A 12,528-nucleotide genomic window follows, 5' to 3' on the forward strand; every position below is an offset into this window, starting at 1 on the left:
CGGTCCATGGTGGTGTAGTTTTGACTTAAAAACCCCTATGCAAAATGATACGTGAGTCTTACTTGAAATCTATTTTAAACCTTGAATTTTTAACCTTATATTTGGATAATTGATCCATATACTATTTATGAAGTAACTCTTGTGGGGTGCTTGCCTTCAAGTTTATCGAGCATATGGTTAGGAAGAAACCTGTTTGTAAAGTCAAACCTGCTTTCGCGACTCGTTAACGATTCGAACTTGCGGTGCAGCTATTCAAGAAACAATTCATAGAGGTGAATGGTACAAGTGATGAAGAGTAACCTGTAATCATATGATTTTATAGTATAATTCCTGGCCAGCATGTTGGTCCCTGTTTTTCTGGATGTGTATGATGGAAAAAGATGTCAGTTGTAGTTCTAAATCTAAGTTATGTATGTATAGCGGCTTGTCTTTGCTTTCAAACGTCTCTGTTTCTAAACATTGATGCTTAGATATTTTATCTACTTCATGTTCTTTGAAAGGAGTTAGAAGCTTAGATATTTTATCTACGTCTTTGTTGTAAAAATATACAACAGAATAAAGGCTACAATAAAGGTTTTATCTCGTGTAATATACGAACCCAGGACGATAAGCACTCATATAATCTATCCTCGGTTCATCCGAGTGAGAGACTGATGCAGAACAAGGATAGTCAACAACATTGGAATAAATGCTAGATTTCTGAATCAGACCATATATTTATATCTTCTCCATTATTCACCTGCCAAACAACTCTTGGATTTTATTACTTCCATGAATAAAAGCATATTGATTTTGAGAAATTATTTTGGGAAGCAAAGAATTTAATCTATGTGTTAAAATTTTCGTGTAATATACGAACCCATGATAATAAGAACTCATATAATTCATCTCCAATTCATCCGAGTGAGAGACTCGGGTCTAACTCGTGCAATATACGAACCCGAGATGATAAGAACATATATAATCCATCTCCAGTTCATCCGAGTGAGAGACTCGGGTCGTTATACCATATTTGAAGTTCGAATCGACCTCGAGCTTCATATTTATCGATTTTGATGATGTATCATGCTAAGTTTGAAGTTAGAACCCTCTCAGAGCTTCGTAGTTCATAGTTTGTATGATGCTATACCACATTTGAAGTTCGAATCGACCCCGAGATTCATTTTTATCGATTTTGATGATGTATCATGCTAAGTTTGAAGTCAGAACCCTCCCGAAGCTTCTTGGTTCATAGTTTGTATGATGTTATACCACATTTGAAGTTCGAATCGACACTGAGCTTCATTTTTATCGATTTTGATGATGTATCATGCAAAGTTTTTATGCTTCTTGGTTCATATTTGAATTTAGAATCGACACTGAGCTTCATATTTATCGATTTTGATGATGTATCATGCTAAGTTTGAAGTCAGAACCCTCCCGAAGCTTCTCAGTTCATAGTTTGTATGATGTTATACCACATTTGAAGTTCGAATCGACACTGAGCTTCATTTTTATCGATTTTGATGATGTATCATGCAAAGTTTTTATGCTTCTTGGTTCATATTTGAATTTCGAATCGACACTGAGCTTCATATTTATCGATTTTGATGATGTATCATGCTAAGTTTGAAGTCAGAACCCTCCCGAAGCTTCTTGGTTCATAGTTTGTATGCCGTTATACCACATTTGAATTTTGAATCAACACTGAGCTTCATATTTGTCGATTTTGATGATGTATCATGCTTAGTTTGAAGTCAGAACTCTCCCGAAGCTTCTTGGTTCATAGTTTGTATGATGTTATACCACATTTGAAGTTTGAATCGACACTGAGCTTCATTTTTATCGATTTTGATGATGTATCATGCAAAGTTTTTATGCTTCTTGGTTCATATTTGAATTTCGAATCGACACTGATCTTCATAAGTTTTATGCTTCTTGAGTCTACTAGTGTGAACTAAAGCTACTTCATGACTTGTATGACTTGTTAAAATTACTTTATGACTTATGTGACTAGTCGAAATTTAAACCGGAAACACAAAGAGAAATCACAAAGAGAACACAAAGAAAACACATTTGCCTTGATCCACATGACAATCTTTAATCAAACCCCTACCGTCCAAAGATATCCCTAATCCGTATTAGTTTTCTTAACTAAATCTGTACCGTTCAATTTTTTTTATACAAAAACCTAAAGATGTTTTCTCCCCTCACTTCCCTTTTTCTCTTTCTTTTTCTCGGTCGGTTCTTCTCTCCAGCTCCGCCTCCAATTAAAACCCTAAGCTGCAAATTCTTCTGAACAAGAAGAAGACGATCTAATCAGTTGGAGCTATATCTGTTCAATTAGGTATAATCAGTGGAGTTCGATCTGTTCAATTGGGTGTTATGTTTCATTGAAGCCTTCAACTGTGATAGTGATTCTTGAGTTGAAGGCTGATTTTCCTTGCTCTTTCTTCTCATGTATTTCCGTTATTACAATCGTTTCTTTTGCATAGGGTTCATGTATTCTTTCTATCTTTATTTTCTCAATAGTTTTAGAGTTCTGAAACAAGATTTTTAAGGGGTTTTTGTAAGATTGATGACTATGGAGATCTTGTGTTGTTCTTGGTGATAACGTTACATCTAATCTTTAGTTTTTGAACATTCTCTGTGGGTTTTAGTTCGTGTTTATGTTGGTATAATTTTCAATGTTTTCTAGGGCATTTTTCTGTCCATTTGCAACTTCTGATTTAAATCTCAATTAATTCTAATTTCCCTTTAGTTTCATCACAAGATCATTGGGGGTTTGGATTAAACTCTTTGCTACTGGTGATTTTGGTATCTGGTAACAAACTATATTCAATTTGTAGTTTCAATTTCAATTTTTCTTCTTCATTTTGTAATTTGATTTCTTGGGTTTTTTGATTTTGTAGGTCAGAGAAAAAATACCAAGTTGATGCTAAGAAGGAAATTGTGACCAATATTCAAATGATTGCAATTTGTCTTTCTTTTCTTAATCCGGAATACATAACACAGTCTAGCAAAATATTTGTACCATGGGGTTCATCAAGACCAGTGGTAATTGGAATAAGCAACCATACGGATACCCCAAGTGCTGAGAAAGACACTCCGGAGCCAAGTGTGACTCTGCCTGAAGGAATAGAGCCTTTGGTGTTATGGCAATCTGAAGAATCCGGAGAGGGTGTGTGACCGCACAGTCTAGACACTAACAAATCGGGTACAATTATCATATATCTTTCCTTGTATTATCATGGTATGTATAAAATACTGTTTGTCTATCCTTAACTCGAAGATGGTTGTTTTGAATTCAGGCATTAGATGGTCTTTCATGCAACCGACGCATATTATTGTCAGGGACCCCGATGCAGGTAATAGTCCTTAATCTAGCTTCTTGTTGTACTTGAATTTATGTCTCTCTGATAACATAGTTTTACCTATGTTGATTTGTTTATTAATGGCAGAATGATCTGGAAGAGTTCTTTGCGATGGTTAATTTTACCAATCCAGGAATCTTGGGGGATGCTGCATATTTTCGACGATACTATGAGGTGAGTGTATTGCCTTTTTTTTGTATTCATTGTTATTAATAATCTAGCTGATAGATGCTGGCAATGTAACGTTTCATCTATTTTTGAACTCATCAAATGAAGTCACCAATCATTTCTGGAAGAGAACCTACAACAACAGAAGAAGAGAGAAATCTTAGCGTTGAGCGGTCTGCTGAATTAAGCACAAAAGTAAATCAGGTAATCTTGTTTCAGTGTGTGAAACAGTTAAACATCCCCCGAGCTTGTGATATTCTGTTTTTATTTGTCTGTTTCTACTATTGTGGTTTTCGAATAAGCAGCAGTTAACCTCGTCTTTTCTACTCTTGTGGATTTTCATTTCAGTTTATTTTGAGGAGGACCAATGCTTTGCTATCAAATTATCTACCACCAAAGGTAATTCAGCAATTTCAGTCTACTTGATGTGTTATGCAATGCCATTTCGCCTTTGATAGTTTTCAGTTTTGCGATGTTACAAGATATTTTCGATACAGTTTGCACCCCATCTTCACCTTTATGAGTTTGTCCTTAACATTACGTAGGTGGAGTCAGTGTAGGTTAGACTTAGGGACACTATAAGAGTAAATAACCACCTGCATGACCCCAGCGAATCAGAAATAAGGTACAAATACACGCTTCGTGGATTGTACCAAGCAACATCATTGAGATATCAGTGTTTCTTTGATTATTAAAGGCTACGCTATCTGTTCCGGGAACATCACTGGAATGTGAACGTTCACATATGATACTTTATCCCTTATCTTAATCATCACTAGAAATTGGTCACTTGGTCAGTTAGTCCCTTATCTTAATCATCTCAAATTCTCAAGAGTGGCATTTGTTTGATAACACAGTAATTCCTTGATCTGCTTGATACTAGTAGCCATAATGTATAAATTGCTTCATCTGAACTTGTACTACACCTGAAGTTTATTGCATTGAATTTGTCTGCAGATAGTTGAAGTTGTCTGTTGCAAGTTGAGTCCTCTTCAGTTAGAGTTATATAACCATTTTATACATTCCAAAAATGTAGGTCTTTTTTCTTTTCATTTGTCCATTTTAGAAAAACATTTTTCCGAAACTCCATTGGCAGAAGTATCCATATTTGTTAAAGACATACTTGAAGAATCCTCATTAGCTGATTTTGGTAGGTTCATTGGTTTCTATATATATATATGGAATTGTAGACTGGGTTAAGCATCTTCTTACCCCACTCATTTGCTTTGATTTTGAATTTGTTTATAATTTTCTTTTTCTTTGTTTTGATAAACTACTCACCCATTTGCTTTGAATTTTGAATAAGTATTTACTTCCCAAAAGAGGCAACAATTTTTCCCTTATTGGATCTTTTTCTGCACTCTATTTTAGTCAGAGAGGCAATAATTTGTCCCTTATTGGATCATTTTTCTGCACAATTTTTAATAGTGAGAGAGGCTTGGTTTGTCCCCTTATAAAGAAATTGGTTTTCACTTTCCAGGTACAGATGAGAGGATTTGAAGGGAATGTGGTCAATGTGTGTAAACATGGAAACATGCCAGTAATAAGGGATTCCTTTGCAAAGGGTAATTCCCAAGAATATTAGGAAAAGAATACTTTTTGACTAATTACAATTAGTCGAAAGCAGCGGCAAGAAAATTACTATTAATTGGAAAATATGAAAACTCCTATGCAGAGGGTAATTCCCAAGAATAGGAAAAGAAGACTTTTTGACTAATTACAATTAGTCAAAAGCAGGAAAATGAATTCTTTTTTGTTTTCGGTTAAACATGAGATGAGAGGTGAACATGGGAGGCGCCAACTATATTTAGTTGGCATTAAATTCTATATATGTTTGCCAACATAAGTATAAATAGACAACATTTTCATCTTCGTTTGTGCTTAGGGTAAAGAAAATCACTGTTATTAGGTACTTTTGGTTAATAAATATCTCAAACCATCCGAAAAAATGGCAGGATCATCTCAACAGTCCGACGTAACTTTACTTAACCCAACTGACCGAACAAGAAATCAATATACTACCATATATGGGAGGAATGGTGTTAAGGCGGATGGTGTTGAGTTTGTTGGCCGTAAAAAACCATTTGCTAAGCGTGTAGTAACTAATTTCTACATAACAAAAAATGGCAGCCAATTTTGTAAACGAGTGGTTTGAGTTAGTAAAAGAGGATCGCCGGTTACACGAAGAATGCAAGAGCTTAGGGATCTCAACCCCGGTATCATGTGTCATTCCTTTCCATGGAAGCGGCGTATGGATCAAGGAAGAGAATTTTGGACAGAGTTTGTTTGAAGCACTCTCCCTTGTTGAGCTGATGAATGGTGCAATGAGGGACGATATCCGAAGGCACAAGAACGCAAAACTTGAAAAGGGAAGTGATGAAGAATGGTCTAAGCAAATGTCTGACTAGTTTATTATTTTATATTGAAAGTGTTTTTCCATTAGGTATGATAGAAGTGTTTTTTTATCCTGAGGACGAAAACATGACTAAAACCACTAAACTAATGATGCCGCCTAAACTATTTCAAACAAACATAACAAGGTACGCAATGTTAGCAACCAAAATCACTACATTTCTAAGCCTTGAGACAAAGTTTGATGTTAGCATAATGCCCCGTATGGTGACACCTTGAACAACCTCTTTTCTTTCTAGGTTTTTCAATGGCAGCCCTTTTCCTCTTGATGCTCCGACGACCAACTTCCGGTGTAATTTTTGGAGGAAGCACCACCCGCTCTGCCACCTCCGTTGGGACATCCCAAGTTTCTGGGCTCAGCACACCATAGATTTTAGGTTCATACATATATCTCCAAACAAATGTTTTATAATAATTCCCACAAAGGCCTTCTTCTTTTATTTTATATGTCTCACACACTGCAAGTACGTGGGGACACGGAAGATGCTGATAGTCAAACACTTTGCACGTGTAAGACCTTCGGTCAAGATACACGGTGTGCTTCTCTTCATAGTCACCCTCGTCCACTTCATATTCGTCCCCATCGACATGGCAAGCCACAAAACTTTTTGCCACAGCCCACCGTTCTTTGATTATATCCCGTGCATGTTTACTCAAAGGATCTTGCCAATCAAGAGCTAGTTGTCTACGTTGGCAGAACCATTCCATAAGGAGCCTTCGAATGTAATAGACTAAATAGCAGATTGGAAGACCTTTAACATCAGCTATTCTTGAATTGAAAGTTTCACAGGCGTTTGTGGTCATGAGAGTAAAACGACCTGTTCTAGCCTTTACCCTGGCCCACATTTCCGGTCCAAGATCCACTACAGATTTTAAAGCAGCGGGGCTGGCTAAACCTAGGTCTCTCATAGCAAGTTCATACTCATCATTGCTAAATGCTTTTGCAGCTCTTGTAAATGCCACCGAAGCCGCGGCGCTGTGGTAAGTTTGTTTGATGTTTTCTGCAAGGTCAAACATTACAGGACTGACCTATAAGTACAACATGAAGCATGCATATATATATATATATATATATATATATATATATATATATATATATGTCTGAAATGTATCATACAGAAGGTTGGACAACAAAACTTGTTTGGACTGTACATATATATGTGACCACTATTGTGTGCATATATCCTATATGGTACTACTCTAGTACATTATATGCAATATGATGCTATTTTCATTGATCTGAACTACGTATCTAATGATACAAGGGACCAGATGCTATTTTTATTGATCTGAACTACGTATCTAATGATACAAGGAACTAACTAACTTCATAACTCTGTCTAGATACGTACATATAAAGAGTTACAGTCTGATAAGCAACACTAAATACAAATCAAAGTTAACGTTATATCCATTCAGATAACTAACACCAAATCTATTTAAACAAAAAACTGGTGAATTTATAGTATATAAAGTCTTGTTAAATACCTGAAAGGTGGTGGATGCAGTATACTTGATTAGCACAAGGAAATGCCAACCTTATGGCTCTACCGATCGATTGATGCCTGTCTGTTGCCACAACAACATCTTCATTCATAGCATACTTATCGCCAAGTACTTCGGCTAACTTTCTCATAAACCATTCCCATGATTCATTATTCTCTGAATCAACAACAACAAAATCCATAGGATAGATCGACTCGTCGGGATCCATTCCAACGACTGACAGTAAAACACCTTGGCGTGGCCCTGTAAGATGTGTACCATCAACCGCAAAAGCGGGTCTGAAACAGTTTTTGAATCCTTCAATACATACTCCAAAAGCAAAGAAATAATATAGAAAAGAATCATCCGAATCAGTTACAATCTCGGTAACAGTACCCTTGTTACGAAAACCAAGCATGTGACTATAACCAACGAGGTGTTGGTACTATTCATCGGGGCTACCTTTGATCAGCTCCATACCGCGCTTGCAAGCGCTGTATGCCTGCCGGTAATTGATAACCACTCCATGTTCCCTTTTTAAGTCCTTAATCAGTTGTTTTAGTGTATAGGCCGCATCTAGTTCTTTGAATTTGTGCTTGAAAAGCTCTGCAATTCCAGCAGCGGCCGCTTTGGTTCTCAATTCAGGGTCAGTCCTTTTGTTGCTTTCACAAGTATGCACATCGTTCGCAACTGTGAGTTTCCACCACCCACAAGAATCTAAGGGAACTGCTCGAAGACGCCACTGGCATGTCTTGTTTTTGCATTTGGCAATAAACCTTTGGCTGTCGGATTTAGAAGCTTTGTACTCAAAATTTCTTTCTACTTTGGCTATTGCAAAAATAAGTTTCAGCACCTCCTTTCTTTTGAAAGTGTTACCCACACGTAGATCATTATACTTCATTTCCTTTGGGAGTTCATGAATATCTAGTATTGGCGCTGGATTTGATGGCGCATCATGAAGACAGCGGAGTTTCTTGGATGATAAAGTCATTACTGGTTCAAGACATCTCCTAGCCTTTGGACCACTAATACGCGCTGATAAAACAAAACATTCAACATTAGTGTGACAATTTGGTCAGGACAAACATGGTACAAAAATACAATACTAAGAGGGACAAATTAAAGTGCCTTTAACACCACCATCTCCCTTGGCGGTTTCATTCTTGGACTGATAATCCTCACTGTAACTCGACGTCAGATTGTTAAGAGGGGTCAAGGGAGTGTGGGGAAGCATCTTGGATCCGCTGTCATCTCCAGTAGTTGTTTTGGAGTTACGGGAGAAATATCTACTTTTACTTCTTCTCCATATTTGATTGTGTAAAAGCTTGGGACTCCACATGTCTGGCCAACATAAAAAATCAAAATTTCTTCGCTAACAATCTTAATCCTTTGCTTAAATGCGGTTTCCGGGACATCTATGAGGCTATACACATCAAAACAAGGTTGGTGCAAGAAACCTAGAACATCCATTGCTGCCTTCTTTACATCCTCAAAAGTGTACTTATCAGGTACCCCTGCAAGATGTGTCATACCTTTGTAGTTATCATTACCTTCTTTGTGCACCCATTCTCCATCGCTGTGGATGAGAACAACTTTGCTTATCATTATGGCGACGACAAATTAGCAACTGCATTTCACAAAACATAACATACTATCAGTTATAAGATCATCATGTATCATGAACCCTACATAAATTAAGTAACCAAACCACAAAATTAAAGATAACCCATACCTTATTTCACTGTACATATTCAAGAACCGCAATACCTTATTTCACTGTATTGGATTCGAATCCCCAATACATATTCAAGAGCCCTAACTTTGAGTTTGAAATTAACCCAAATTTAATATCGAATTTGAAAGAGCTAAAAGTTAAGCTCACCTATAAATCCTTCCTTCTCTATCTCAGTTGGATGATTAGCTTTCCTGGTGTAGCAGCTGTCATGAAAAAGGAAAAAAAAGATGAAAGAAGGAAGAAGAAGAAGATGAATCGCTCAAAAAAAGAATGAAGGTGGGTTATGTAAGGAAAAGAGGGGTGTAACGGGGGTGTAAGGAAGGTGAAGCGTTAGGGTCCCGTCAAACGGTAGGGTCCCGACATAGAGAGTCTTGACCCTAGTAAAAATGTTATCACTTCGTTCATCCCCGTTGTCACCTACATTGCACCTACGTGGTCGACTTGAGAAAGGTCCTTAGCTAAGGGTCCCGACTTCTTATTTAAAGGTCCTGACCCTGGTGCAAAAGGTCCTCACCTTGTTCGTTCTACTTGTCATCTACATGGCACCTACATGGCGCTTAGGTGGTCAAGTTAAAAGGTCCTCAAACTAAGGTCCAGATGGTCCTGTACAGAGTCCCGACCTTCTTGAAGGGACCCTTCATACTTAAGTACATTAAAAAAACGATTTCTAATATTTTTTTAATATACGCCTAGGGTTCGGTAAAGAGTCCGGACCCTTTGTATAGTACCCTGGCACTAAAAACCACATAAAAAATAATTATTTTAACTTTTGAAAGTTGGAAATAATGTCAAACAACTAAGGGTCATATACTATTAGGGACATAAATGTTATATAGTGACATTTTTGGTAGGTTGGGGTTAGGGGTGGCACTCTTGGAAACCCATTTCTAAAAGCGTCATTTCCACCAATTGAGCCTCTGACTTTAGTCAATAAGCAACTTAAAAGTAATTTCCTATACAGGTTATTGTGGTGCATGTCTCCTGTAACTATGACATTTAGGTACTGCTGCAGTTCAAATATTTGTCCCTTGAAAAACATACCTCCTTGGCAAAAGGAATTCAAATTAATAAGAATATAACATTATTGTGCTTATTTTCTCTAAGTGAGTTTTAGTCGGAATAAATGCTAGCGGATTTTTTTAAGCTGATCCATACACAACATTTGCCAAACCTAAAAATCCCATATAGTCGAAAAAAACATCTCGTCACACGCATCCTTAGCCTGAAAGATATTACCTATTGTTCTTGGATTATAACCTAATTCATGCAAATCATCCTATGAGTTCTAATCAAAATTGTCTTCAGAGATCTCAAAATTACAATCTAACAATGATGAAGATACTTGGGTTATAGGATGAAAAGTTACCATTATGAATCAATAAAAAATTCTGGCACTGGAAAACTTCAGAGTGCATGTGCATCATTTTCATGTGATCCACTCTCTTTCTATGGTAAGCCAATATATCTGCAAGTTTGACAATGAGTTCAAAATACTCACTTTTTTTATTCTAATATTTCCTGGTAAAATCACATAACCATTGTCTCCTAATACTTCTGAAAACGAATGACTAATCTCTTCCTAAATATTTCATTATTACGATCTGTATTCCCATGCCTTTTTTACGATAACAATGATGATCCTTGCCACCTTTAGAAGGATTCGTGTTCCTGAATATTGTATTAACTATGAATAACCATTTTTAATGCTTTCTCAACAATCTCAAAATTAAGGACTTGGGTTATAGGCTGAAAAAGTTACCATTATGAATCTATGATCGGGAGAGTTAAAAAAAAATATGAGGAACTGAGAATGATGAAGATACTTGGCAACGAAAAAAAAAAAAAACTCAATAATCAAAGATTCAATGAAAAAACTCATTCCATGCTACTTGGCTTTTCTTTCTGGACGCTATTTCAGACCAAGCCTCAAAGCAACAGTGGCATTTTCCCTCGAATAACGAAGTATTATCATAAGATAAATGATGATTCCAAGTCCAGCTTATCTGGTAGCTTTTGCTGTAAAAATCAAAGAACAACATCAGAATTGGTACCCAAATAACAGAAAAGTATAAAAAGCAACCATTCAATTGGTCAAGATCCTAATGCAGAAAATCTAATTGGAGTTCGAGATACCATTGAAAATTTAAAAAAAAAATGCAAATAACAAATTACTGGAATAAATATATAAAATTAACTGTTATGGCAGTCAAACTCTTGCGACCTGCGAAATTTTAAGAATAATTAGAAATATTAAGAAACACAAAAAGACAGATTTTTAAAAATCCCAACTAATTATCAAAGAGACGATTTGGTTATTGCTAAATTTCTGAATACCCTACCTGTATGAATCCAATGATCTTCTAGGCGAAATAGGAACCCTAACCCTGAATCACCAAAATAAGAGAAATCCAAACCTTAAACAACATGTTACTGGGGCATCGTTCTAAGCATAATTTCCACCAAATCCATCAACCTAACTGAACAACATAACCAAAAAAGATTGTTAAAACAAACTCTAATCAAGAAGAAGTAGATGAAATAGACCAAGTAGAAAGAACCTAATTTAGAAGAAGAGAATGCATATACCATGGAGAACGAAAAAACCCAAAATAATAGACTGAATCATTCTCGTCTTTGTTTTTCGATTCGAAGATTTAGTTTTACATTGGTTTCTGAATTTTAATGCTTCACATTGATGGGGAGAAAACTCGAAACGCATGGAGTTGAATGTGGACAATGGTAACAATAATAGACGTGGAAAGAGTTTAAGCCGGTGTTATTAGAGCGTTACAATATGTGGTTCCATCTTAGACGTTTATTATATGTCCAAACTGTAGACACAAACTGGTAGCTTAATCGTGGCCGTCCTTTATATGTCCAAACTGTAGATACATACTGGTAGTTTAATCGTGGCCGTTCTTTATATGTTCAAACTGTAGATCACCGTCTATATAGGAAAACACTATTGTCCCTTATAATATAGATAATAATATTTGCAGAATATTTAAATATCCTGGATTAGGAAAAAAAAACGGGGTCTTATAAGTTTTTTTCTTCGTAAACCTACTTCCCGTAACTAGACTTGTTAAATTATTTTGATGATACCTTTATATCATACTACCACCGTTACAAAATAATAGGCAGGTTTGTGTGTAAATTTACACACAAACCTGCCTATTATTTTATACATAAACAAGGATATATACATGAAAAACCACCTCGAAATTGAAATTACGTCTATTTTTTTTGGACAAATCCAATCCACAATTCCGCCAATGTAATTTGGACTGGGCGAGTCAATTTTTCACATTTTCTATCAATTTTAAACTTACAAAATGCAAAGTTTTTTTTGTTGTTCTCCATCAATTCGTTTGA

At 36.2% G+C, this 12,528-nt stretch overlaps 2 protein-coding genes across 6 annotated transcripts; one reads left to right on the forward strand and one right to left on the reverse strand.

Moving 5' to 3' along the window:
• The first annotated feature begins 2,264 nt into the window (after positions 1 to 2,264).
• Positions 2,265 to 5,309, forward strand: LOC113353519 (protein CHROMATIN REMODELING 25-like). 2 transcript variants are annotated; one of them, XM_026597087.1, is made up of 9 exons: positions 2,265 to 2,326; positions 2,741 to 2,803; positions 2,892 to 3,196; positions 3,291 to 3,347; positions 3,441 to 3,527; positions 3,630 to 3,725; positions 3,870 to 3,920; positions 4,479 to 4,671; positions 5,002 to 5,309. In XM_026597087.1, exons 4-9 carry the CDS (start codon positions 3,342 to 3,344, stop codon positions 5,019 to 5,021), a joined length of 453 nt encoding a protein of 150 aa, XP_026452872.1. In that variant the 5' UTR covers positions 2,265 to 2,326; positions 2,741 to 2,803; positions 2,892 to 3,196; positions 3,291 to 3,341; the 3' UTR covers positions 5,022 to 5,309. The 2 variants fall into 2 exon arrangements, with proteins under 2 accessions (XP_026452872.1, XP_026452873.1); XM_026597088.1 differs by lacking the exons at positions 2,741 to 2,803; positions 4,479 to 4,671 and having other exon boundaries at positions 2,274 to 2,326.
• A 670-nt stretch (positions 5,310 to 5,979) lies between these two features.
• LOC113353520 lies at positions 5,980 to 11,865 on the reverse strand. 4 transcript variants are annotated; one of them, XM_026597090.1, is made up of 7 exons: positions 11,740 to 11,865; positions 11,493 to 11,630; positions 10,520 to 11,169; positions 9,301 to 9,356; positions 8,969 to 9,045; positions 7,422 to 8,453; positions 5,980 to 6,934 (listed from the first exon to the last, which is right to left on the reverse strand). In XM_026597090.1, exons 6-7 carry the CDS (start codon positions 7,834 to 7,836, stop codon positions 6,096 to 6,098), a joined length of 1,254 nt encoding a protein of 417 aa, XP_026452875.1. In that variant the 5' UTR covers positions 7,837 to 8,453; positions 8,969 to 9,045; positions 9,301 to 9,356; positions 10,520 to 11,169; positions 11,493 to 11,630; positions 11,740 to 11,865; the 3' UTR covers positions 5,980 to 6,095. The 4 variants fall into 4 exon arrangements, with proteins under 4 accessions (XP_026452875.1, XP_026452876.1, XP_026452877.1 ...); XM_026597091.1 differs by adding an exon at positions 11,349 to 11,374 and having other exon boundaries at positions 7,422 to 9,045; positions 9,151 to 9,356; XM_026597092.1 differs by having other exon boundaries at positions 7,422 to 9,045; positions 9,151 to 9,356; positions 11,568 to 11,630.
• Positions 11,866 to 12,528: the final 663 nt, after the last annotated feature.

This window comes from Papaver somniferum, chromosome 2, assembly GCF_003573695.1.
Source record: "Papaver somniferum cultivar HN1 chromosome 2, ASM357369v1, whole genome shotgun sequence".
Classification (NCBI taxonomy): domain Eukaryota; kingdom Viridiplantae; phylum Streptophyta; class Magnoliopsida; order Ranunculales; family Papaveraceae; genus Papaver; species Papaver somniferum.

What these genes read in the sequence shown, in the direction of transcription:
- LOC113353519 (XM_026597087.1), top strand. An exon ending in TAAGCACAAAAGTAAATCAG is followed by an intron (nt 3,726 to 3,869) that starts GTAATCTTGTTT and finishes TTTTCATTTCAG; the next exon opens with TTTATTTTGAGGAGGACCAA. An exon ending in ATCCTCATTAGCTGATTTTG is followed by an intron (nt 4,672 to 5,001) that starts GTAGGTTCATTG and finishes TTCACTTTCCAG; the next exon opens with GTACAGATGAGAGGATTTGA.
- LOC113353520 (XM_026597092.1), bottom strand. Translation starts at nt 7,836, where the DNA reads ATGCTTGGTTTTCGTAACAAGGGTACTGTTACCGAGATTGTAACTGAT. An exon ending in CTGCATCCACCACCTTTCAG is followed by an intron (nt 6,935 to 7,421) that starts GTATTTAACAAG and finishes TTGACCTTGCAG; the next exon opens with AAAACATCAAACAAACTTAC.